We start from the raw sequence: 22,295 nt of genomic DNA, 5'->3' as shown, positions 1-22,295 counted from the left end.
TTATCACCTAATACCTACCATTGTTGGGCCTCTAAGGTGTACTGATTTTATTTTAGATAGATGTTATCACCTAGTGCTAGTCCTTGCGAATATGTCTTCTCTGCCTGCTTATGGCTGTGTTGTAGCTCCGACATATTGTTGCTCGATAATATCGTAGGGCCTCCAGAGCTGCATGGCAAGTCACATACCTATCTATAACAAAGGCAGCTCACACGCATATGTACTAGGTAGCTTCCATAGCATAGGGGATATATTAGGGATCCCGGCGCAAGAACAGTGTTGTTCTGCGTCTTCTAGGATCCGCCTCGTGACACTATGCTATTACCCTAAAGCCTCCATATATCATACCAGGCCAAAATACCGCTATTACAACACCACAAAAAAAAACCTGCGTATACCGGGCAGAATATCGCTTATACGGCTAATCCCTATTGGCAGGTTCGACTGCACCCTTGGCTAGCCAGACTAAACACATTCGGATGTTAGCACGTAGATACCATACCACACCGTAGGTAGGACTCCAGACTTACAAGCGCGCCCTATCCAAGCATACCGATGTGACATCTCAAGGCACACCACCATTCGAGCCCCGTTCACGGATATCCCGGCGCACGTCGTCGTCGATCGCCTCGTAGAAGTCGCGGCGCGCCTGCAGCAGCTCGCGGCGGTGGACCCACCAGACGGGCTTGAAGTCCGCGCAGATGGCGAAGAGCTCGTGGAGCAAGGCGTCGATCGACGGGAGCAGCACGAGGAGGGCGTAGACGGCGTAGTCCGGGCGGATTCTGCGCTCGCCCTGGGCCTTCTCGACGTCGACGAGGAAGAAGCGGCCGAGCGCGGCGCGCAGCTCGTGCTCGAGCACCCAGTTCCAGCTCCGGCTCACCGCGGCGTTGCCGCTCTGCTGGTAGATCTCGACCACGTCGTCCATCAACGACTGGCGGGTCTCCAGTGCCCAGGGCCAGCCGCGCAGGGGAAGGTGCAGGCGCAGCCGATACATGGGCAGGTGCATGGTGCGCAGGCTCCAGGGGATCACGCCCGGGGTGCTGAAGAACGCGTGGTCGACGATACGGGCTATCACCGCGGTCTTGTACGGCTTGTTGCCCGCCGAGGCCGGGTTGACGATTGGCGTGCTTGGGGGATAAACAGGTAGGCTCGCCTGTCTCTCGAGGGGAGAGAGACGGTTCTGTCTGGGAGGACCAGCCGCGAGAAATCGTGCAGACGCCTGGTTGGTCAACCCACGATACTCAGAAATCCCACGATGCCCAGAAACTCGACGATGGCCGGGGACTCGTCGATGGCCGGAGACTCTACGATGACCGGAAACTCCACGATGGGCAGAAAACCGAGATTCTGCCAGGGGCACGACAGGGAGTTCCGGACGAGGGTTTGGAGAGATGGACGATTCTGGTGTCATCATCTTGTTCAAATTCTGCAGAGCCTGGCGGGCCATCATTTCGATTCGTTCCTGGCCGTAAGGCACGTCTGGAGTTACGGAATCATTGAATGATCGCGTATGTTGCTGTGTAGGAGCGGCCATGGGAACCGAAGGATGAGATAATAATAGTACCTAAGTATCTGACTTTGGTGTGTTAAGTGATGTATGAAGTGATGTATAGGGATATACGGTCGTGTGGGAAGGATGATGGATTTCAAACAGAGGAAAATCCGTGATATAAGTATTATAGAAGTAAGAGTGTTTGATGGAAAATGAAAAAGATGGGAAGTGTGAAGAGCGTCCTGTCCAGTTTATATATTTTCTAGGTGTGCCTGCTTAAAGAGGTAATGGAAACCATCTAATGGGAAGGAGGTGTTAATCAACTAGTAAATACGCCTAGTGCGAACAAATAGTCGAGTTTGAAAAGGCTGGATGGCATTTAACGTTCAAAGATGGACTATAAATGAAGAAGCGGACTGATTCGCATAGTTCAACGATAAAAATATGCTTACTATGTACCAACCTAGAAGTGTGTACATGTACCCAAGCCGTGGTTCTCGTTCCATGGATATGTTCTGTGTGGTTTGTTTACATCTTCGCACAAAAGTCAAGCGTTCTTCTATGTGAAAAAGATTTAATAGTTGTAAACTTTCAATGTTAGTCGTTATTGACCCCAGTACGCTGATCTTGAGTATCGTTAACCTAACTGCCCGTTTCTATGATGTGATAGTCAGCTGTACACTGAAAATTCTTAGATGACTGAAACTTGAACCAGACTCTATAGAGGAGCAGGTCTTTGTTGATATGAAGTGTTGTTTACAGAAATTCAGCGAGGATGAGGTCTTGGGTGAATATATCTACAGGAAATAGTTCTGTATCGATGTATACCTACCTACTTAGGGTAGGTGGGCACCTAGGCAACGTACTTAACTAGCGTCTAAGCCGGAGTAGTTGAAATAGGCATTAACCAGTACCTTAAATGTTGTATACTTGCTGAGGATGTTGAGTTTAGCTTGGGAGGTAATTGTACGCGCCATTGAACGACAACAAACTAATTTGATAGTCAGATGTCAAATACCGCGTAGTATGTATTTGCATAGTCACCAGGTACTCAGGGAAGGGGTATCCTACCCAGCTCGGTTTGGAGGCTATGGAAAAGGTTACCGGATGTCCTCTGCTACAATGTGACGACGGTTTAGTATGGACCTGGGGAACTTAGAAGTGAGTGGCGGGATATCGAGAGTTCTCTTGTACTCAAAGCCCAACGCCATTGTTGAATTTATGTGCCTAATACTTAGTTTGTTGACGTTTGATGATACGCAATTTAACATTAAGAATGGACTCTGAATACGAAGAGTCAGAAAGTCTCTTAGTTTGACTTGTTGCCCAGAGACCCAGTACCAAGTAGGTACGATCGTTGCTAGGGGGCTGAATTTCGAAGTGGAAAGATTCACCTATAAAGTTCCAAGTTTGCCTTCCCACCTGGGAGGGTACATGCACTAAGGCAGGTGCATAGGTACCTAGATAGGTAGAAGTAACAATCACTTCTGACATATACCTCACAGCTCTTGAGAATCATTACAAGCCCCTGCTTGTCGTCATGAAAGTGACTACATGGTCGAAGTTAGGAACCTATGAGCATCACTTGAACCGTGCACTACCTAACTAGGTGGCATTTGTTGTTTTCCGTCATGAAGCACAGTGTAACTCAATATTGTATAAGTATAGTTGAAGAAACAACATACTACACCTAGCATTAGGCTATTAACTAGGTAGGTAGGTAGGTAGGTAGGTACATTTACAACTCGTGGTAGAAAAGACCTTTGAGAAGTGCTGAAGGCCCCCGAGGTCTTGCCATGTGCCTTAGGGGAGAAGACACGCGCCAACAATACGATACTATAGGAATATATCATGAGTTATCCAGATGCGGGTTTCCCAGCCTTTCCTTTACCTGGAGCGGTGTTAAACTTTTCACCCCATTTCTCCTCTTGCTTAAACATAGAGAGGCAATCGAGTGCGGAAGGGGAGCCATGGTCTGGATCAGCACCGCCTTCTAACAATACCTATGGAGGTTTGAGTGTCATTAGAGTTCATCAAATAGTCCTCAGAGGTGGAAACAACGGATATGGGAATGATACCTCAATGACAGCATCCTCCTTCTTGAAGATGGCACCAGCTAAGGGGCTCTGGCCTCTATCGTTTACACGATTTGGGTCCGCGCCATGCTGGATGAGCAGTTTCACCAGATCAGCATGTCCATGATAAGCCGCAAGCATGAGCTATAGGATGGTGTTTTGTTATTAGTTGTAGAAGATATAAGATATAGTATAGGGGAATAAATGAAATTGGCTCCTACGTACAAGAGTGTCCCCCTTTTCGTTAGTTAGATTAGCTGGCAAACCAGCAGGGAGTGCTTGTTCAAAGACATCCATTTGTCCAGCCCTCGCGGCATTATACAGGCGGCTAGCGAACTCGATGGCCTCTGGAGGGATGTGGGAAGCTGGTGCCTCGTTGCTGCTCATTGTTGGGAAGGAAGGGATGTAAGAGGGTGGAGATAAGGTGATTGACGGCTTCAATTCTTCAATGATCTGGTCAATTCAACTTGAAATAAAAATGGATTGTATTATATACCCTAGTATACCCTAGTATACCCTAGTATACCCTAAGTAGTGTTTGAGAAAGCGCGATGAGAAATATTCAAGACCTTTGTAAGAAAGAGAGGAGGTGCTATGAGAGCTAGATCACGTAACCCAATTTCCGCTCGTGCTGATTGGCTAGATCTCCTCATAGTCAATATAACCATTCGGCAATCGTTCACGTTACGACGCTTCCTCGACTTAAATTTACATTGTCGTCTCACCTTAGTTTGCAACAGCCCCTGTCAAAATTCTAGACACACAGGGCTGAAAACTTAAAGCCCCTACATTTGATGTCCGTATCTCCGAAGTTGCTTGAACCTACCTGAATAATTACTAGCTAGGTAATATTCAGTGATACCTCGCAGCCGCAAGTAACCGCTACCTATTAACCAACCCTAAGTACTGATCAACCTTTACTTATCCCTTGCTCATCCTACTTTATATGGTTGGGAATTGCTTCAGAACTACGTATATCGTAGTCTGAGTACATGCACGATCTTTAAAAAAAATAAAAAGTCCCCCGCGTTCTTGTCAGTGATCTCGGGATGTGGCCCGATAATGCCGTGGAATACCTCTTCTAGCCGGCGGGCCAGCTGCTCCCCAGCTGCCAAGCCAGGGTTGGTTGGTTGTAGCTTGAACTCCTTCTGACGTCAAAGGCAATCAACCATCAATGCATCTTTCAACCTTTCTATCTTTAATCGATATTTTGACTTGTATGCAATTGTATATGTACACCTATAACCTAGGTTATTACCTATAGGTGATTGGATTATACTAATTGTCAATATATCGAATGCAATTGATGTTTCAACATAGCTAACCACGATTAAACAAAAGCATTACAATGCCTCCTCGACTATATCCTGGATCATATACTCGATTGGCTTTTCCAACCCTTCGCCTACTCCGTTTATATTCAAGCGATGCCGGTCCCCTCATTCGAGTCACAAATGTCCCTGCTCCGAACTCAGGTCATATTCGCATCCTCGAACTAAACCGACCGTCTACACGAAATGCCATATCGAAAGCCCTCCTCGCCGCTCTACGGGCCGAAGTAGCTGATGTCCAGGCGCAATACACTGCAGAGGGTCAAGAGATACCACCACCCAAAACTTTTGGGGGCGCGGCAGGTATCGATCAAAAGGGCCCTACGAGAGCCTTAGTTCTGGCCAGTGCGATCGATACGAGCTTTTGCGCGGGCGCAGATTTAAAAGAGAGGCGGGGCTTCACCCAAGAAGAGTCAGAACACAGTGATCCACCTAGATTTTACGTTTCACAGCTGATTTCGCGGAATTGATTGATTACAGAACATCTCAGTTCCTAGCAAACCTCCGCGGCACGTTTTCCTCCCTCTCTACTCTTCCCGTACCTACCATTTCGGCCATCTCTTCCATCGCTCTTGGTGGCGGCCTCGAACTTGCTCTTTGCACGCACTTCCGCGTTCTCGCCTCGATTGCGACGATAGGTCTTCCCGAGACGCGGCTAGGCATTATACCCGGTGCCGGCGGTACCTATCGACTACCAGCACTTATTGGGCTTGCGCGCGCTCGAGACATTATCCTCACTGGCCGTCGGGTTTCCGCTCCCGAGGCGTATTTCCTGGGAATCGCCGACCGATTAGTCGAAGTGCTACCTGAGGACGAGCGTGATGGTGTAGACGAGGTAGACGGACAGGCCGCAAAAGACGGGTTACCCGCTCGAGCCCGGACTGCGGTGCTATCCGAGGCGGTCAGGATGGCGAGTGAGATCTGCCAAGGCGGCCCGATTGCTGTCCGGTCCGCGCTCCAGGCGGTCAGTTGGGCGAGAGAAGAGGTGGAAAATGCGATGTACGAACGCGTTGTGAAGACGGAAGATCGGGATGAGGCTCTAAAGGCATTCCAAGAGAAGAGGACACCGATATTTACGGGCCGATAAGCTAATGATGTTTAGTAGAGATTATTGTCTGCCTTGTAGTGATATTCACGTGTGATTAGACTCCTACGTGGATGCTACTGTTCTATGACACGTTGAGACATGCAATTTTCTGAACATTAAAAAGGGAGACCTTGAATATAGTATCTATCCTTTACAGCAATCTACGTCATGCATTTGCATCCCTCCAAAGCGCTAGGCGAGACACGTCGTCACAGACTGTCGACACAGGAAACATAGACAGTAGTAGTACCTAGGTTACAGGGGTAAATGAGCTTTTCGAATTCGAATCTGCTCGACCCATTCTATTATACGAAGCACACCTATATTTCATCATATGATTGAATATAGAAAATTATTCCGTGGAGGGATGCCATGGAGCTCCGTCTTTACTGTCTCTCAGCCTTACAGCCCACTCTAAAGTAAAGATCCCTCGGTAGGCAAAGCATGACTAAATCTAGTTCTTGCATTACGTTTACCTATACATTGAACTCGGCAATGATGAATCATAGAAGTTGCAAAAAGGAAGTCACTTGTAATGACAAAGAAGGTATGTCATATTAAACAAATGCATCTCCTCGTTTGAAATGAACCTAGGCTCGCTTATACTGGTTGGAATAGTCAACTCTTAATACTTTGGACCTCTCACGATACTCATATAAAGCTTACCACCACTTTCCACTCATTCTCCATTTCATGGACATTGAGAACAACAAAAAAAGAAAATGGCCGAAGTCGAGAAACCACAAAAAGGAGACAAAGGTACCTATGTGACCATGCGTACACCTTTCGGAGATACTCCCTACTCCCCGCCTCTACCAACCAACACCCCACCCCCTTCAATCTCTCTCCAAGAGAAACAGGAAGCCACCGTACTGACCTAGCATCTACCCCGCAGTCTCGTGGAACTGGGGCGCCGGAGCCCCCGCCGGCACCGTAGCCGAGACGCAAGAGCAAGGCTCCGTCGAGATAAAAACGCACCGCGGCAACACCATCAAGCGGAAAGGCGAGCCGGGTAACCCGGCCGTCCGCATCGAGCGCTCCGGCAACGACGTCGTGAAGAAGTCGTCGGAGCTTACTGTGGAAGAGAGGGGTGACGAGGAGGGCGGACAACAACAACAAGGTCGTCAGGAGGGTGGTGGTGGTGGTAATGGTAAGAAGAGAGGGAGTGATGCGGTGGAGGAGGAGGAGGAGGAGAGTGAGGTTAGTGAGGAGGATGAAGATGACGATGAGGTAGGGGATATGGTGACAGGAGGTAAGGGGGAAGGGCTTACGACGAGGAGTGCAAAGGGGAAGGAGGTTAAGAGGGGGGGTAAGGAGGCGAATAAGAAGCAGAAGACGGAGGAAGATGAAGAGGCTAGAAAGCAAGAGGAGGACGAGCACAGTGCGAGTGAATATTCAGATGCGGATGCTGATGCGGATGCTGATATTAGCGGGATTGAAAGGGCGAAGAGAGAAGATGGAGTGGAGGAGATTGAGGATGTGGATCTGGACGCGGCGGTGGAAGACGATGAGAGGTACCGCTGACAGCTGTTGAAGCTAGGGTAATGGGTAGTATAATTATTGCGGTCACGCGCAGTTAATATATCTCAGCATATAGTGACGTGTATTTCTCTTGAATATATTTACGTGGTTGCTATCACATATATCTATACTAGAGTAGTAGGAGACCTGCAGAAATAGTGGAGAGTTAGAAGAAAGGAGGGGAAAAGGGGGAATTCCGCGGATGAAGGATCTCAACCCTCGTCCCAAGTTTTTATGAACTTGCACACTATTGTAACGAGAGTAGAGCGGTAATATCTCTTCCAGCTCCAGAAAGTACATTAAATCGCTTTTCGTCAACTGTTCGACCTCCATGCATAGCAACCTGTGAGATCACAATGCTACTTTGATTGCTTCTATATTTAGATAGGTGCGCACCGAATAGATGTGCAGCCCGCGTACCTATACTCACTTTCAACTATGTACGACACCTAGAAAGCGGTATTGGGTTCTGTCCAAGAAGCGAAAAGTTCGAGCAAGAATTCACGGAGCACACAAGATATTACTGCATCTAAAAAGCCACAAGAGGGTAGCCGCCTACTACTCACTCACACAATGAATGACATTCAACTTCCACCACGAGCCACTACCCAAAACTCACATTCGCCTCATCGACTTAGACCCTGAACTAAAAGACGGGCGATCCCAACTCACAGTGCAATCCTACATCCGCAATCGTCCGCCACAGCATGTCTGCCTATCCTACCGCTGGGGCCCAGACCCCCCGTCCGAGCCCATCTACCTCAACGGACAACAGTTCTCCGTGCGGGCCGGCCGGGACCACAGCGTCGAGCTCTCGTCCCCATGCGCTCATGGGCGAGATATTCAATAACCCGTACTGGTCCCGGATGTGGATCGTCCGGGAGCTCATCCTCTCGCGGGACATCGTCATCCTATACGGGCACCTCCGGCTGCCTTCCTCCGGCGTGATCCGCGTCCAGCAAGCCGCAGTGGCAGCAGCAGCAGCGCCGCGACGCGATAAACCTCGTGCTGTCGACGAACCAGACACCCGCCCCCCCACCCCCCCAGCGCCGCGAGTGCCGGCTCGGCGGGCTGATGAACCGGATCGAGCGCTCGCGGGCCACGGACCCGCGCTGCTAGGGCGGGTGAGCGGCAGTGGCAGTGGCAGGGAAAGGGAAAGGGAAAGGGAGGTGCTGGGGTTGGTGTTCCCGGACTACGGGATGAGCCATGAGAAGGGCGCGCTCCTAGCGATGGCGTACATCAAGCAGGTGTGCGCGCTGCGGCCGTTCAAGCGGGTGGTCAAGCCCCTGAGTGTCTGGGGCCATCAGCTGTTCGGGCTTGATAGGGAGACGTGGGAGGTTTTGTGGACGGAGACGGAGGGGTACCTATGATTTGCCTGATGATCTGGCTGGTTGTAATAGTAGTGCGGGTACTGCAGTGTCGGTTGGGGGAGACAAGGAAAGGCTGTTCCAGGTAAGGACTGAAGGCATTGCAGAGGCTGGCGAGGGAGACTACGTGGTAGAACGAGAACCGTGCAAGTTCACCCCCCCCCGCCCCCCCCCCCCCCCCCCGACTTTCTCAAAGTTTAGGTATCGAGGAAGTATCACATAACATTGGTATCGACGTAGGTGGCCAACTCCTTGGTAACGACGAACATATTATGACGTACAACAACCAGGGGGGAAACAGGACTCCAATAGTCGAATCTTGATCACCTGCATTTATCAGAAAGTATATCCACATCGATCGGCCATTTACCTACTTTGCTATCATTCGAACACGATACCTGTTTGCTGACGAGCACCACTACATCCCAGGAAACCGGGACGTTTATCCAGACCACAGTCTCGTGGGCCGTGGCAAGCACGAACTCTATTACCAAGGAAAAAAAACATCGTATCGTCCGTCCTGTCGGTCCCGTTAGTGGCGATTTCGATCCGCAAACTTAGATCACATCCCAAATGCTAAATCATCGTCAGACATCCCTGTACCTACACCCCTGGCTTGTTTTGTTTTGTTTGTTGCTTGTACGGTCAGGAGTTAGGACTGGGTTGACCGATGGCGTTTCTCCAGAAGTTTCTTGGGACATTTCGAAAAGCAGCAGTTCACATAACAACCTGGAAGCTTCGTAGAACATTGAATGAAAGTAGTAAAGTACTTGGGCCGAAGACTGTAACGTCACGCTCATCTCACTCAGCTCATGTTTACCTAGCCTAAGGTGCCAATTCAATTGTATCTGGAAGGTTACACCCACCTTCTAGAGCCATGTAGCTGTATCCGGGGATTCAAGCATCACCACCACATCCGTGAGGTCAACACCAAATAAGGTACCTAGTAATGTGAATAGTTGGTACTGATTCAATTGACATTCTCGAATCAAAATATGTACATGGTTGGATATATACACACACATGCTACCCAAAATTCTCCAAGGAATGCCAAGGTTGCCAGCTAGATAGCTAAACTTATATACACGTGAAAAGGGGTTGTGGAAAGGTTATATACAACATGAAGATCATTCACGACTCGTCTGCGCCATGAAGCAACTTTGTCCCTTAAATCGAAGGCTTCATTGCCTGACTAGAACCTACCAGGTTAGATAGCAGGTACCTACCTAGGCAGGTTACGTTAAGAAGAGAACCCACCAACCGTGATCTCCAGCGTCTGCGGGCTCATCCCCGAGACGACCCCCGCCTCGTTCTCGCCATCAGGGTTCACGTCATCGTACGAGAACGTGTACCCCTTCCCATCAAGCTCGTGCGCGTGCACGATGCGCGAGTAGTGGCTCGTCGGGTCCGCCTTGTAGTAGCTGTCCGCCTGCAGCGACGGCTGGAGGGCGCCCCCCTCCGCGAGCAGCGTCGTGCGGTAGAACGCCGCGCACAGGCGCGGCACCACGGCGCGGTGCACCGCGTTGTCGGACTCGCGGATCTCGAAGGCGCCCGAGTTGCACCCCCAGATGTCGGCGACGGTCGGCCTGCGGTACCCGCGGTTGTCCCCGGCGCACGTGAGCGTGTCGCCGCTGACGCGGCACGCGACTTTGCCCGCGTCCGCCTGCGTGTTGATGGTCAGGTCCGTCGAGGCGTACTTGGCCCACACCTGCTCGATGTAGGCGTCGTAGTACGTCTCCATGGCGGCGGCGTTGGTGGAGAGGTACAGGTTCGGCGAGACGACGCGCAGCGACTTGCCGCCTGCGTCCGTCACGCACAGCTCGTCCCACGGCTGGCTGTCCGTCCCCGCCTGCGTCTTCAGCTCCTTGCAGATGGCGTCTATGGCGCCTTGGCCGAGGCCTTTGACGGTTTGCTTGGTCCCGTCGCCGATGGTTAGGGACATCCCCATGACGAGGCCGACGAAGTCGACGAAGGAGATGTTGGCGTAGATGCCGCCCTTCTCGGTGTTGGTCAGCTCGACGAAGCCCCAGTTGACGGCCGCCGAGGGGTCCTTGGGGTTGGCGGCGGAGGGCTCGACGAGCTGGGCGGACCCGTCACCGGCCACGACGGTGAAGAACTTTAGTTTGCCTTCGGCGACCCATATCCGTCCGGAGCTGATGTAATCGGGTAGGTTGAACTCGGTGGCCTCGCCTTTGCCCTTCATGGGGATGGCGATGCTCGCGTTGATTTCTACCGGGACGGAGCTGCCCTGGGGGTCGGGACGGTACCATTTGCCGTCGGTCCCCAGCATGACCAGGGACCCAGAGGGGTCCTGGCCGGTTACATATGCGTTTAGTTGTCCTCCTCCAAAATTGTTAACTAAAGAGACTTTGAGTGGGTTGGCGACAGAATCCGGGCTGTCGGTGTTTGGTGAGGCAGTGCCATTGATGGTATTTTCTTTTGTGATGATCAAGTCTCCCGCTGTCCCTGGAGACACGACGATGGGCAGGGCCAGAGTCTGGGAGACCAATGCCGTAGCAGCAGCTACAGCCAAGTTAAAGAAAGCACGCATGATGGGAGTTATTGTACTCTAAAGGTCTTGTAGAGCACGGAGTTTATGTTTGGTAAGGAGTGAACAGGATATAGCAAGGAGTGGTGTGCATGTACACAACTAAGGAATGGATGCTTGTGGCCTATAGCTTCAAGCGAGAAAAGAAAAGAAACAGTTCCAGACAGTAACCGAAAGATCCGTGCTTGTACCCCAAGGGAATCCGACCTACAGAGAAAATTGTTGCAATACGAGGAACTGGGCCTCGTCTGGAGTTATATATACGTAACGATGTCCTAATAGACCGTGATGCTTCAACTTACACGAAACGTTACGAGCCTCTTGTTACCTAGTAGCATACAGCCTTCAGAGCTCCCATAAGTCGAATGCTGTGCATGGGATCGACCATGACCTTCCCGTTGTAGCCAAGATATTCTCTCCATGTCCCTGAAGCTACCAGGTAAGCACACAATATCTGGATACCTACCTACCTAGGTCTCTAACCTCAAGTTGGGCGTTGCTGCAAGCAAGGCGAAGGATGCCCTGTGTAAAGACGTGGTAAGGTTTATTCATCCCTTCCACACTAGACAAGGGCTTTATTTCCGAAGGATCTGACAGAAACAGGGGGTTCGATCTGGAGGACGGTCCCAAGTTGGAGAAAGGAGATACCATGGAGCCGGGATCTATACTGCTTTGGCCCGCAAAACGTCCGTAGAAGCGCCTCTCTCTTACATCTCTAACACCTTTACCTTCCCTTAATTATCATACTCAATTTCCAAAGGTCGTTAGCTGGCCAATCAGAGCTCATACATGGCTTTGACGCCACAGGTACACATCTTGCATGAAGCACGCCTCCCCAACACCCCTCATACTGAACTTTGGGTGCAAGTACCCGGTATAGCACTTGGTTTTACCGTTAAATGCTATAGGCGTATTTTTGCAATCTATATTGATATCCTTCTATTACCGGTTCTCGAAAGAGAGGTCAACAGCTGTTTTCAAAAGTCTTTATACTAGTAAACGATAATATCTTGTCATATCATCTCGAGCAGTCTAAAGGTCTAAAGAATAGGTACATATACTACGATAACTTAACTTCATGTAAACACCGTGCTTCTCTATGCCCGGAACGTGTTGATGCCTAGCATGTAACCATGCAAGTCTTAAGGCATCTCAACAAGCCGCTCATTCCACCTCCGGAAGTTCAAATCGGTGATACGTATCATGGATCGAAGGCGAGTGACCTGAAGCCACTTCGGTACCTGGTAGAACTCCCGATGCATACATGGAGATATCGACTACTCAACTTGGAAAGGGCGGGGCGGGACTATGTCCACGTTGGAGGATGCACGTAATCGCCGGAGTATTTCTTAGGGCAGCTCCTCATTGGCAACTAGCGTAGGCAGGTAGGGAGCTAAGCTGCACGTAAGGCACAGGTAGTCCGTGGAAGTGACCTGCTACGTAGTACAAACGATCTCCAACTCCAACTGCTGTTGAAGACCTCGGCGTTGGTGACCAGGACGGGCCGGCACAAAGAGGGGAGCTCCATGGCTCCCGATTACCGGTAAGCCCGGGTCGCACCACCTGCCTGTCTTCCAAGTAATTGTATAGTAGGCTACCGCCGTTCCCGCGCCCCCGCCGCAGTATCAGAAGCAGCCAAAGCTGCAAATTGCCGACAAGCCCTGGCATCCCAAAGGCTCGCTAGAACTACTTGCATTGCCGATCATTGCTCGGCTTATAGAGTTCCGTGCCAACAGCGATGGCGGGATGTCTGCCTAGGTAGGTAGGTATCTGATATATTATCTGAGCTCTTAGGATTTAACAGAGGAGAGGAGAGGGACAGCACAGCACCACCTCTTCCCGTCTTACTATATTTAGACACCGAGTAATCACAGTAGGTGCTGCTTCCGATGCTACGTCATCTCCAGCACCTGTGCAGGGTGCTTCGCTGGGATGCAGAAGCAAAGGTTTGCTGTTGATACATACCTACCTACATAAATATAAGATGTCGGGCTTCAGATTGCGTGAAACATTTTCAGACGTTGGCAAATTGAGGAGAAGTAAGTGGTGACGACGGCGAGGCGTATCTGCCAGCGCAAAACAAGACACGGGTAAGCACCTGTTGGAGCGCTCCCCAATAAACAGCTCACTTCTGCTTTTTTTGGCTTTTTGGCGCATAAGATGGCGAGTTTGAGTTTTCTCTCGGAAATATTCATGTGAAAATAACAGAAAAGAAAAGAAAAGAAAGAAAAGGGAAAGGCCGTAAGGAGTAAGGTACCCGAAGCCACAACACGTGATGTGTATGCCTACCTAGTAGTGATGATCATCCAGCCATTGTTAGGAGTTAGGAAGGAGAATAATGAGAATATAATAAAAGAGCAACTTGGTGAACAAATGATGGTTCGTCCAAAGTTAAGGAGAAAAACGAGCATTGTCACTTGCTACCCCTGACGATTATTCTTCCGTTGGCACCCCCCCGATGTGACCCTGTTCCTGCAGATCTCCCAGCTCTCGACCTACCTGATCGAGCCTATCAACGTGCCAAAGTCGGGCACACCCAACTCTCCGATTTCTGCCATTCTGCATCGTCTGACCTTGGTGAGACATACTTTTAATATAAGGCCACTCAAACAATCACCTCTTAGAATCTTCTGAATCCATGTCTTGGCCCGCACAGACGGATGTATGTACATGCAGTCAGTGCAGTCAGTCTATGATAGATACCGACCTGGGTAGGTACATACCTAAGGTAGGTAAGGTAGGTATGTTGTTCCATAAATCAGATGTAGATCCGGGGTGCGGCGAGAAGTGGGAACGTGCAGAGAGCCATTCGTGATTGGCAATTCTGACAGCGCCAATCGCAGATCTTCCAGGCCATCCCAACTGCCATTTCGAAACGAATCTGTTTCAACGAGATGAGCGTCGGCCGAAAAGGTTCATTTATAGGCCCAAAATGTATCCAATTAGTAGTCTTTTAGGGTGAATGTCATAAATCAAAAACACCATCAAACACACCCCACGATACTCGACTTTAATCCAGCCAGCCCTAACCCAATTGCTTGCATACAACAAAGCACCATCATTGATGATAGCCCCTCCTTTCAATTCAGCACCTATTCCAGCCCACCAGAACCATTCCCATTTCCTACTAGGTACCGCAGCTACCCACGATAGCGTTATAATATCCCCGAAGGGCACATATAATCCACTTCACCTCACCAGAAAGTCAATCCACCCAACTCCTACGCAAACATAGCCGCCATCACAATTGAAGAAACTCCCCCCTCCCCCCCAAAACAAAAAACCTATTGGTACTTGTCTTAAACCAAATCCAACGACCACCTGCCCGCCCCGCGATGAGCGCTACGGCGCGACTAGACCAATTGCAGCAGCTGCCTCGTGGGGGGGAAGGATTATTGGCGAGAACTGCGTAGGTAGGTACATAGCACCACACCACCAAGAATCCTTCCAACCATCAACTAAAATGTTCCTATCTAGTAACGTGACTGACGTGCCAAGTAGGTACATATGCTCTCCCTACGCTTGAGGTCGGGTGCACTTTAGCAGGCTAGGCAGATAAGTACCTAGGCAGGCCTTAAGCTTACTTACCTGTAGGATTAATGTGCTGCTATGTCAACTACCTACCTACCTACCTAACCTAGTGTATGTACATAGATACCCACGTAACGCATCTATATGTATAGCTTGGCGTTCAGGAATCAGCAACGATGGTAGTTTGTTCCTGCCTCACGTGGTGCCAGCGTCGTTCAATGATGCCTGCCTACACAAGGCGATGATCTGCACTCTCTTTCTTTCCCTCACTCACTACCTACCTAGCTAATAAGTAAACTGCATGCCACGAGGCGCAATCTGCAAGACGTCGATAGAGCAACATCGTTGTTGCGCGGGGATCTTTAACATGTCCCGGAGACTATGAAGCTCCATGTACGACGTGCAAGCTGTCTTTTGTTCTATCTAACCCCCCATGTAACCCCCAGGTAGCCCCTTGGTAGTGCGCACTGCTTTTCGGTAAGCAGGGGCCTTGTTTGTCTAGTATTTCATACACATATGTACGCATGGGCAGTGATGTGAGGTTGTGGAGGAGATATGCCCATTTCTTGTGACGCAAGATTAATAAAAGAAGCATCAAAAGTAGAATACTCAGGCATGGTCGCTGCCACGTGCGTTACCCACTGACTTGGCCGAGATCAAAATTAGAGTACCTGGGGTTGAAGATCTATTCCCTCCCTTACGTGCCGGAAAGACCGCCACCCATGCCTTGAGAATGCGGTCAGGGACGATGCTATCAATGTGCTACAGCCCCTAGAAGGTTGGAAGCATCACACAGGCATACCCAAGACAATCAAGTTCTCAGGTCCACTTCAACCTAACATAATCTCCAGTTCTGATATTCATCTCATATCGTATCAACTATCGTAACATGAAAGACATAAACCATAACCCAGAAATGCGTAACCATGGAAATTCCAACTCCTCGTTCATGCAAGCCATAACCACCGCCTTTTGATTTTCTTTTTTAAATCATCCAACCCACGCCCATTTATCTATCCGAATCATCACACTGCCTAAGCTGTTCAGCTAGTAAGCTTCAACTTCTGCAGCCTTTCCTTGATGCCCTCCTGGGGCCACGACCAGTTGCTTAAGAACTCGGGATCGACACCATGTTCAAACGAGAAGCTTGCAGCAGCTACCTGTTGGCTCTTGAGCGCGTCACGTGCAGCAGCGCCACGGTTGCCAAGTTGTGGCATGCGGTCGATGGCGTCCATAGCTAGACTGAACCGATCGGTTTGGTTGCGGATGGCGAGCTCAAGCGGGGTATCGATATTACCCTTCTCCTTGTAACCCCGAACGTGGATGTTGGCATTACCGGGGCGCTTGTAGGTAAGGCGGTGGACGAGCCAGGGGTACGAGTGGAAGTTGAATATGATGGGTTTGTTCTCCGTGAATAGAGCGATCCATTCTTTGTCCGTGAGACCATGAGGATGGTCCGTGTGGTGGATGAGCTTGAATAGGTCGACGACGTTGACGCAGCGGATCTTCATGTCGGGGAAGTGCTGAAGTAACAGATCAATGGCGGCCAATGACTCGCTAGTAGAAACATCTCCGCAGCTGGCCATGATGAGATCGGGTTCTTCGCCTATATCTGTAGAGAACTGAGGCCAAATACCGATACCCTTGGTACAGTGCTGGATGGCTTCCTCCATGGTGAGATATTGAATGTGGGGTTGCTTGTCTGCTACAACCACGTTGACGTAGTTCTGTGACTGGAAGCAGTGGTCCATGACTGAAAGAAGACAGTTTCCATCAGGTGGCAGGTAAATACGAACGACTTCCGGACTCTTGTTGCAAACGACGTCCAGGAAGCCAGGATCTTGGTGTGTAAAGCCGTTGTGGTCTTGTCTCCAAACGACGGCAGTTAAGAGAATGTTCAAGGATGGGACCTTGACACGCCACTCAACCTCCAGACACTTCTCAATCCATTTACAGTGCTATAATGTAGGTTAGCAAGTTTAACCGAGTGCAGTGACGATTTGATACGTACCTGGTTGACCATAGAGTCGATAACATGGATGAAAGGCTCGTAGCTGTTCAGCATACCGTGTCTACCGCTAAGAAGGTAGCCTTCTAGCCAACCCTCACAAGTATGCTCTGATAGAATCTCCATGACTCTTCCGAAAGGAGACAGATTGCCACCGTCCTCGTCTTCCTCAAAATACTCACCCATCCAAACCTTCTTGCCAGCTTCATACACGGCTGCCAGTTTGTTAGACTCAGTCTCATCAGGACCCATCAAACGGAAGTTGTGCTGGTTGTTCTTGATGATATCACGTAGGAATTTGGCGAAGTTTGCCATGCTTCCCTCCACTGTTGCACCAGCTTTGTCCACTTGGATGGCGTAATCTCTAAAGTTGGGCATCTTAAGTGGTTTCGATAGCAACCCACCGTTAGCCACAGGATTCGCACTCATGCGCCTGTTACCTGTGGGGCATAAAGCCTTGAGTTCGGCCGAGATTCTCCCTTCTTCGCCGAAGAGGCGTTCAGGTTCGTATCCACGCATCCACTCTTCCAGTACCTTAAGGTCGGCGGGATTCGTTCTGGTACCCGTAATAGGTACTTGGTGAGAACGCCAGAAACCTGAAAGATAGTGGCCATTAACTTTGCGTGGTGCAGTCCAACCCTTCGGCGTTCGCAAGACGATCATGGGCCACCGTGGACGGAATGGTTTGCCAGAGTCACGAGCCTCTTTCTGATATTTGCGGATGTCCTGAACACATTGTTCAAGGGTGGCGGCCATGGCCTGGTGCATCGTGTCCAGATCCTCACCTTCTACAAAGTACGGCTGCCAGCCATAGCCATAAAATAGCTGCTCTAGCTCCTTGTGTGAGATACGAGCTAGGACGGTAGGGTTGTTGATTTTGTAACCGTTTAGATGCAGGACGGGTAGCACCGCACCGTCACAGATGGGGTTCAGGAATTTGGTGCTATGCCAGGCCGTAGCCAATGGGCCGGTTTCAGCTTCACCGTCACCAACCATGGTTAGAGCAATCAGATCTGGGTTATCGAACACGGTACCGAAGGCATGCGAGATGGAATAACCAAGTTCGCCACCTTCGTGGATACTGCCGGGGGTTTCGGGGGTTGCATGTGATCCCACGCCACCGGGGAAGCTGAATTGCTTGAAGAAGACTTGCATGCCCGTGGGGTCTTCGGTTTTCTCAGGATAAACCTCCGAGTAAGTGCCCTCTAGATAAGCCTGCGATATAACCGCTGGGGCGCCATGGCCGGGACCAGAAACAAAGAGAACATCGAGATCATACTTCTTGATCAATCTGTTCATATGCATATAGGTAAATATTTGGCCGGGGGCAGATCCGAAATGACCCAGTTGACGGGCTTTGATGTGTTCCGCTTTCAAGGGTTCTCGTAGGAGAGGGTTCTCCTTGAGGTAGATCATGCCCAGGCTTAGATACAGACTGGCCTTGAAGAAATCATTATACTTCTCGATCTCCTCTTTGGATAGTGGTTCGCCTTTGATAGTTGAGCGGGCCACTCCAAATGGCCGAATCTCATTGATATCGGCTTCCCGTGTATCTGACATCTTGTCTCGTTTGGGGGCAGACCAGCTGTTAGATTTGCTAGGGTTGATAATATTTCTTCTGAGAGTATAGGGGGATAATATGTAAGTAGAAACTCGAATTCCAATTCGGATATTCAGAGTAGCTAGATGATTGGTATGTGTGAATACAAGTGTAGGTGTAAGTTGCTTGTGATGATGTGGATGATGTATGAGTAGGACAAAGCAAACAGATGTTGATGATGAAGGTGGCTACTTATATGAGAATGATTCAACGTCAACTCTACGAACTTACTTATAACATTACCTACCTTGGTCACAGGCTACTAGGTAGTAGTAAGGTAGCAACAATGTTGGGTCAAGCTACTGTATAATCCAACAAGTCAGTAAGTCAAGTCTGTATGTCAGTTACTCAGCTGGGTACATTGGATATTGCAGTCCAAAATCCTTCATGTGAACAAGTCTGCTTAGATTGAGCGCATGTGTTACTTGTCATTGGATTCGGTGCGAAGCGAAGCAAAGCGAACCCAAGAGTCTGGGAACGTTGCAGAATAACGTGCAACTATGACACTATAGCGTGGTAATAGCCTGATGGATGGGTATGAATGAGCCGGTTATACTGCATAGGCTGGAATAAATCGCATAGTGCTACCATTTACAGGGCAGGCAAAAAGAAACTGGAGATGTGGGAAAGTTCTCCAACGTTCAAGTTCGAAAGTTGGAGGCGGAATACGGCATCTCAGTTGGTTTCCACTGGGTTCTCGGTAATCTTAGTGGTCCAAATTGGGTGGGATGGGTCGACTGGAGTGGGCTGATTCTTACATTCTTATCCGTCAAGGTATTGTACATGTATGTAGGTATGTACTAGGTTAGCTAGTTGGCCCTGGAGGTATGTTTTACATAGAGTACGTCATGCATTTCCTCCAGGGCTTCCATTCAGTGGCATTCACAATGCTGGATATCTCGCATATCTCATGTATCACATTCGTTTATGCAGAATTACCAAATGAATCTACAGTTGTGCAATCAAATTGGTTATCGATTACAGACCCGACCGGCCGATACCATTCTTTTCCACGTAACCTTTCCCACACACACTTCTTTCAATGTTCCTCCAACATTTTCCGGGGTTTCCGACTCGACGTAACATCCAATGTATTCAAATCCAACCCCCGCTAAGGTCGGTCTAGATCGTGATGTATGTATGTATGTACATATGCATACTATCAACATCTTCAATCTTATAGATTTCTCGTTTACAATGTGGCGTATTCCACTCACGTGGCCACCAAATATTATCTCCTCGGTAACAATCGGTCGACTTTGATGGTCTGATCCTGTTAATAGCCAAACCGCATATTTGCCTTGCTCAGATTGGCATTTATCAACGTCCATCTTCTCTCTCTAAGCCGTGGCAAGAGGAAAATTCAAGAACATCGCGGGCCGATTCACTTTACTGTAAGCCATACCGAGTTGAGTACGATGAACATCGACCATTTCATGTCATTCTACTTCGGCGTGTGATGGGATAAAGTAGAAGGAGAGAGGTAGGATGAGATGAGATAGGGTCAGAATGTGGTGGAATATACAGTGTTGAGTAACTCGTATCGCCAATAATCGTCAATCGCCAATCGCGATAAATATTTACTCCCTATCCCTACGAACCACCTTGCTATAAAAAAGGTAGGCATGTATGTTCCGAACTCGCAGAGCTTTCAGAGGCCTCTTGACGTTAAAAACAAGTCAACTTTGTTTCTGCATAATTCTTGGATTCTTGGCCATCGCTGCACACTGCTGGCCAGGTTCGGGAGACTGCGGCCATTCATCACATTGGAGACGTCTTGAGCGAATGATAGGGTTTTGCCGTCGCGCGAATACCCCTGAAATTATTTCAGTCCAGAACGCTAAGCCTCGGCCGGCGCCGCCATACACTAATTTCTCTCCGGTCACTATACCGCATACCACCGATACACGTCGCGTACGAGAAGCGATGAGAAGCCAAGCTCAACCAAGTAGCGTTCAATTCCCTTTAGAAACCGGGTTTGCCGTACCCTATACTTTCGTCCTTCTTTGTTCTTCTTTGTTCCAACTTCGAGCGCAAAGGGATGGGAATCTATTTACAACTTGAATCGTACGTATAAGCCTAAGTGTCAGAACGGTTACCTGTGCTTTGACTTCAAACTGGGTTTCTGCAATATTTCTTTGCCTCTGGGTTTAGATAAGAGACTGGGAACCCTCAGGTAATGGATTCTTTGAAATTTATTTTAAAGATACCCAGCTTACGGAAGTCTAATAGAGAAGTCACAGCTCGTGGGTATTTTCAAACTTGGGATAGTAAGGTTCAATGCAGTTTACCGAATCCACCCCTAAGAGCTTCAAAAAGGGTTGGATTGTAATACGCAGCAAACGAACTTCAGATGCGACATGATTTGAGAACTATGGCTACTAGGTCGAGTCACAATGTCCAGAAAAGACATATAGCACTCGAATAAGACTCATCTTCCAAGTTTTGGTACATGAGTGAATGATTAAAAACGACATTGATGGTCAGCAGTCAAATGCCAAGGGCCTCCTTCAGTACAGTTGAGTCTATCAAGGCAGCGAGAGTTTCCCGGGAAAGAGGTTCCCGTTTGCTGTACGCGGCCACAAACTTATCTTCGTCAACCAGCACGTCCAACATATCGGGTGGCACACGCACATCCCACCTATGAACAGGCCAAACCGTGCTCAACAGTGTGGCATTGGTCTTCGCAGCCTCCGCAGCTCGACAAATTATCTTTTCGGGGTCGCTTTGAAAGACGCTTTCAGCTTGCTTCAAGGCTTTCAAAAAATTAATGATATCTGCCCTCTTTTTCGGGTCTTCGAGCTTCTCGGCGGTTGTAGCTAGGTTGTATATCTCTCGGTACACTGTCTGATTACTTCCAAAAATGATTCCGTCGTCTCCGAGAGCTTCGGCACCTAGCTGTACTGACGGTTCCCATGACCCGATGGCGTCGATGGTACCCCTTTTAAGCATGGCCGGGAATGTGTTGGCCCCACATGGTTCCTTGAGGCAATCAAGTCCGAAGGAAATTGTATAATCTTTCGGTGTCAGTCCAACCGTAGCGAGATACGTCTGAATGAAGTATTCAGATGAGGTAGACTTCATCGCCCCTATCTTCTTTCCCTTGAGGTCTGCCAACGCGCTAATCCCAGACTTCTTGTTTGCCACGATTCGATAGTACACTTCCGCAACCGTACCGACCATTCGTAGATTCTTGTGTGACCCGAATTGTAGGAGTAGCTGGGTCTCGGAGTTTGACCCTAGGTCTACTGTTGGGTCGCTAAAGAGGCTGGGGATGCCACCATCTACGATTTGAACATCTCCCTCGAAGAAGTCTTCCTTGGCGATGAGCTCGGGGGTCCATTCTAACACCGAAAGTCTACTTGCTACCTTTAGCGAAGAGGCTAGAGGAATAGCTAGATATATAGGCAACGTAGTCATTGGTAGTAGATGCATAGTGGTATGTCTGGTATGGTCAGCAGAGAGCAGTTCGGCCATGGTTCCGAGCGGGAGTCATGGCACCTACCTTTATGTTCAGACGCGAAGCTCATAACTACGACAGCCATGAAAGATAGAAAGGGGTGCGACAAAACTACAGTAAGCATCACACCGGCCGAATACAGTTGACTTTTACCGGCATTATACCCCAGATTCTGCACCCCAGATGTTGCAATCCGATCCTGTCTATATATCATGCAGCACAAACTAATTAAAGATGGCAACCTAGTAGCCTATAGCTGGCTTTTCCTGACCATC

The 22,295-nt window shown here is 49.3% G+C and overlaps 9 protein-coding genes across 9 annotated transcripts; 4 read left to right on the top strand and 5 right to left on the bottom strand.

Moving 5' to 3' along the window:
• Positions 1-3,348: 3,348 nt before the first annotated feature.
• Positions 3,349-3,954, bottom strand: GGS25DRAFT_526299 (ankyrin; the record flags this gene model as incomplete). Its single annotated transcript, XM_049264959.1, has 3 exons — positions 3,349-3,495; positions 3,571-3,711; positions 3,793-3,954. The coding sequence occupies 3 exons, from the start codon at positions 3,952-3,954 to the stop codon at positions 3,349-3,351; spliced, it is 450 nt and encodes a 149-aa protein (XP_049112328.1).
• A 778-nt stretch (positions 3,955-4,732) lies between these two features.
• On the top strand, positions 4,733-6,318 carry GGS25DRAFT_510655 (ClpP/crotonase). Its single transcript, XM_049262663.1, has 2 exons — positions 4,733-5,310; positions 5,379-6,318. The coding sequence occupies exons 1-2, from the start codon at positions 4,916-4,918 to the stop codon at positions 5,983-5,985; spliced, it is 1,002 nt and encodes a 333-aa protein (XP_049112327.1). The 5' UTR covers positions 4,733-4,915; the 3' UTR covers positions 5,986-6,318.
• A 389-nt stretch (positions 6,319-6,707) lies between these two features.
• Positions 6,708-7,537, top strand: GGS25DRAFT_528287 (uncharacterized protein; the record flags this gene model as incomplete). Its single annotated transcript, XM_049265174.1, has 2 exons — positions 6,708-6,744; positions 6,881-7,537. 2 exons carry the CDS (start codon positions 6,708-6,710, stop codon positions 7,507-7,509), a joined length of 666 nt encoding a protein of 221 aa, XP_049112326.1. The 3' UTR covers positions 7,510-7,537.
• Positions 7,538-8,213: 676 nt separating this feature from the next.
• Positions 8,214-8,876, top strand: GGS25DRAFT_526296 (uncharacterized protein; the record flags this gene model as incomplete). The annotated part of the gene is made up of 1 exon (XM_049264958.1): positions 8,214-8,876. One exon carries the CDS (start codon positions 8,214-8,216, stop codon positions 8,874-8,876), a length of 663 nt encoding a protein of 220 aa, XP_049112325.1.
• Positions 8,877-9,974: 1,098 nt separating this feature from the next.
• Positions 9,975-11,693, bottom strand: GGS25DRAFT_528285 (glycoside hydrolase family 64 protein). Its single transcript, XM_049265173.1, has one exon. It carries the CDS (start codon positions 11,422-11,424, stop codon positions 10,114-10,116), a length of 1,311 nt encoding a protein of 436 aa, XP_049112324.1. The 5' UTR covers positions 11,425-11,693; the 3' UTR covers positions 9,975-10,113.
• Positions 11,694-12,406: 713 nt separating this feature from the next.
• GGS25DRAFT_510653 (uncharacterized protein) lies at positions 12,407-13,746 on the bottom strand. Its single transcript, XM_049262662.1, has one exon. The coding sequence runs from the start codon at positions 13,087-13,089 to the stop codon at positions 12,784-12,786; it is 306 nt and encodes a 101-aa protein (XP_049112323.1). The 5' UTR covers positions 13,090-13,746; the 3' UTR covers positions 12,407-12,783.
• A 2,025-nt stretch (positions 13,747-15,771) lies between these two features.
• Positions 15,772-18,921, bottom strand: GGS25DRAFT_85692 (D-xylulose 5-phosphate/D-fructose 6-phosphate phosphoketolase). The gene is made up of 2 exons (XM_049266079.1): positions 16,964-18,921; positions 15,772-16,910 (listed from the first exon to the last, which is right to left on the bottom strand). The coding sequence occupies exons 1-2, from the start codon at positions 18,518-18,520 to the stop codon at positions 15,996-15,998; spliced, it is 2,472 nt and encodes an 823-aa protein (XP_049112322.1). The 5' UTR covers positions 18,521-18,921; the 3' UTR covers positions 15,772-15,995.
• A 1,119-nt stretch (positions 18,922-20,040) lies between these two features.
• GGS25DRAFT_85650 (uncharacterized protein) lies at positions 20,041-20,912 on the top strand. Its single transcript, XM_049266077.1, has 2 exons — positions 20,041-20,627; positions 20,804-20,912. Exon 1 carries the CDS (start codon positions 20,190-20,192, stop codon positions 20,622-20,624), a length of 435 nt encoding a protein of 144 aa, XP_049112321.1. The 5' UTR covers positions 20,041-20,189; the 3' UTR covers positions 20,625-20,627; positions 20,804-20,912.
• Positions 20,838-22,193, bottom strand: GGS25DRAFT_85676 (periplasmic binding protein-like II). Its single transcript, XM_049266078.1, has 2 exons — positions 22,066-22,193; positions 20,838-22,005 (listed from the first exon to the last, which is right to left on the bottom strand). The coding sequence occupies exon 2, from the start codon at positions 21,993-21,995 to the stop codon at positions 21,051-21,053; it is 945 nt and encodes a 314-aa protein (XP_049112320.1). The 5' UTR covers positions 21,996-22,005; positions 22,066-22,193; the 3' UTR covers positions 20,838-21,050.
• Between the last annotated feature and the right edge of the window lie 102 nt (positions 22,194-22,295).

Source organism: Hypoxylon fragiforme (assembly GCF_022984875.1).
Source record: "Hypoxylon fragiforme strain CBS 206.31 chromosome Unknown GGS25scaffold_10, whole genome shotgun sequence".
Classification (NCBI taxonomy): Eukaryota; Fungi; Ascomycota; class Sordariomycetes; order Xylariales; family Hypoxylaceae; genus Hypoxylon; species Hypoxylon fragiforme.
The sequence above is the reverse complement of the archived record's forward strand: the minus strand, read 5'-3'. Positions and strand labels throughout refer to the sequence as shown.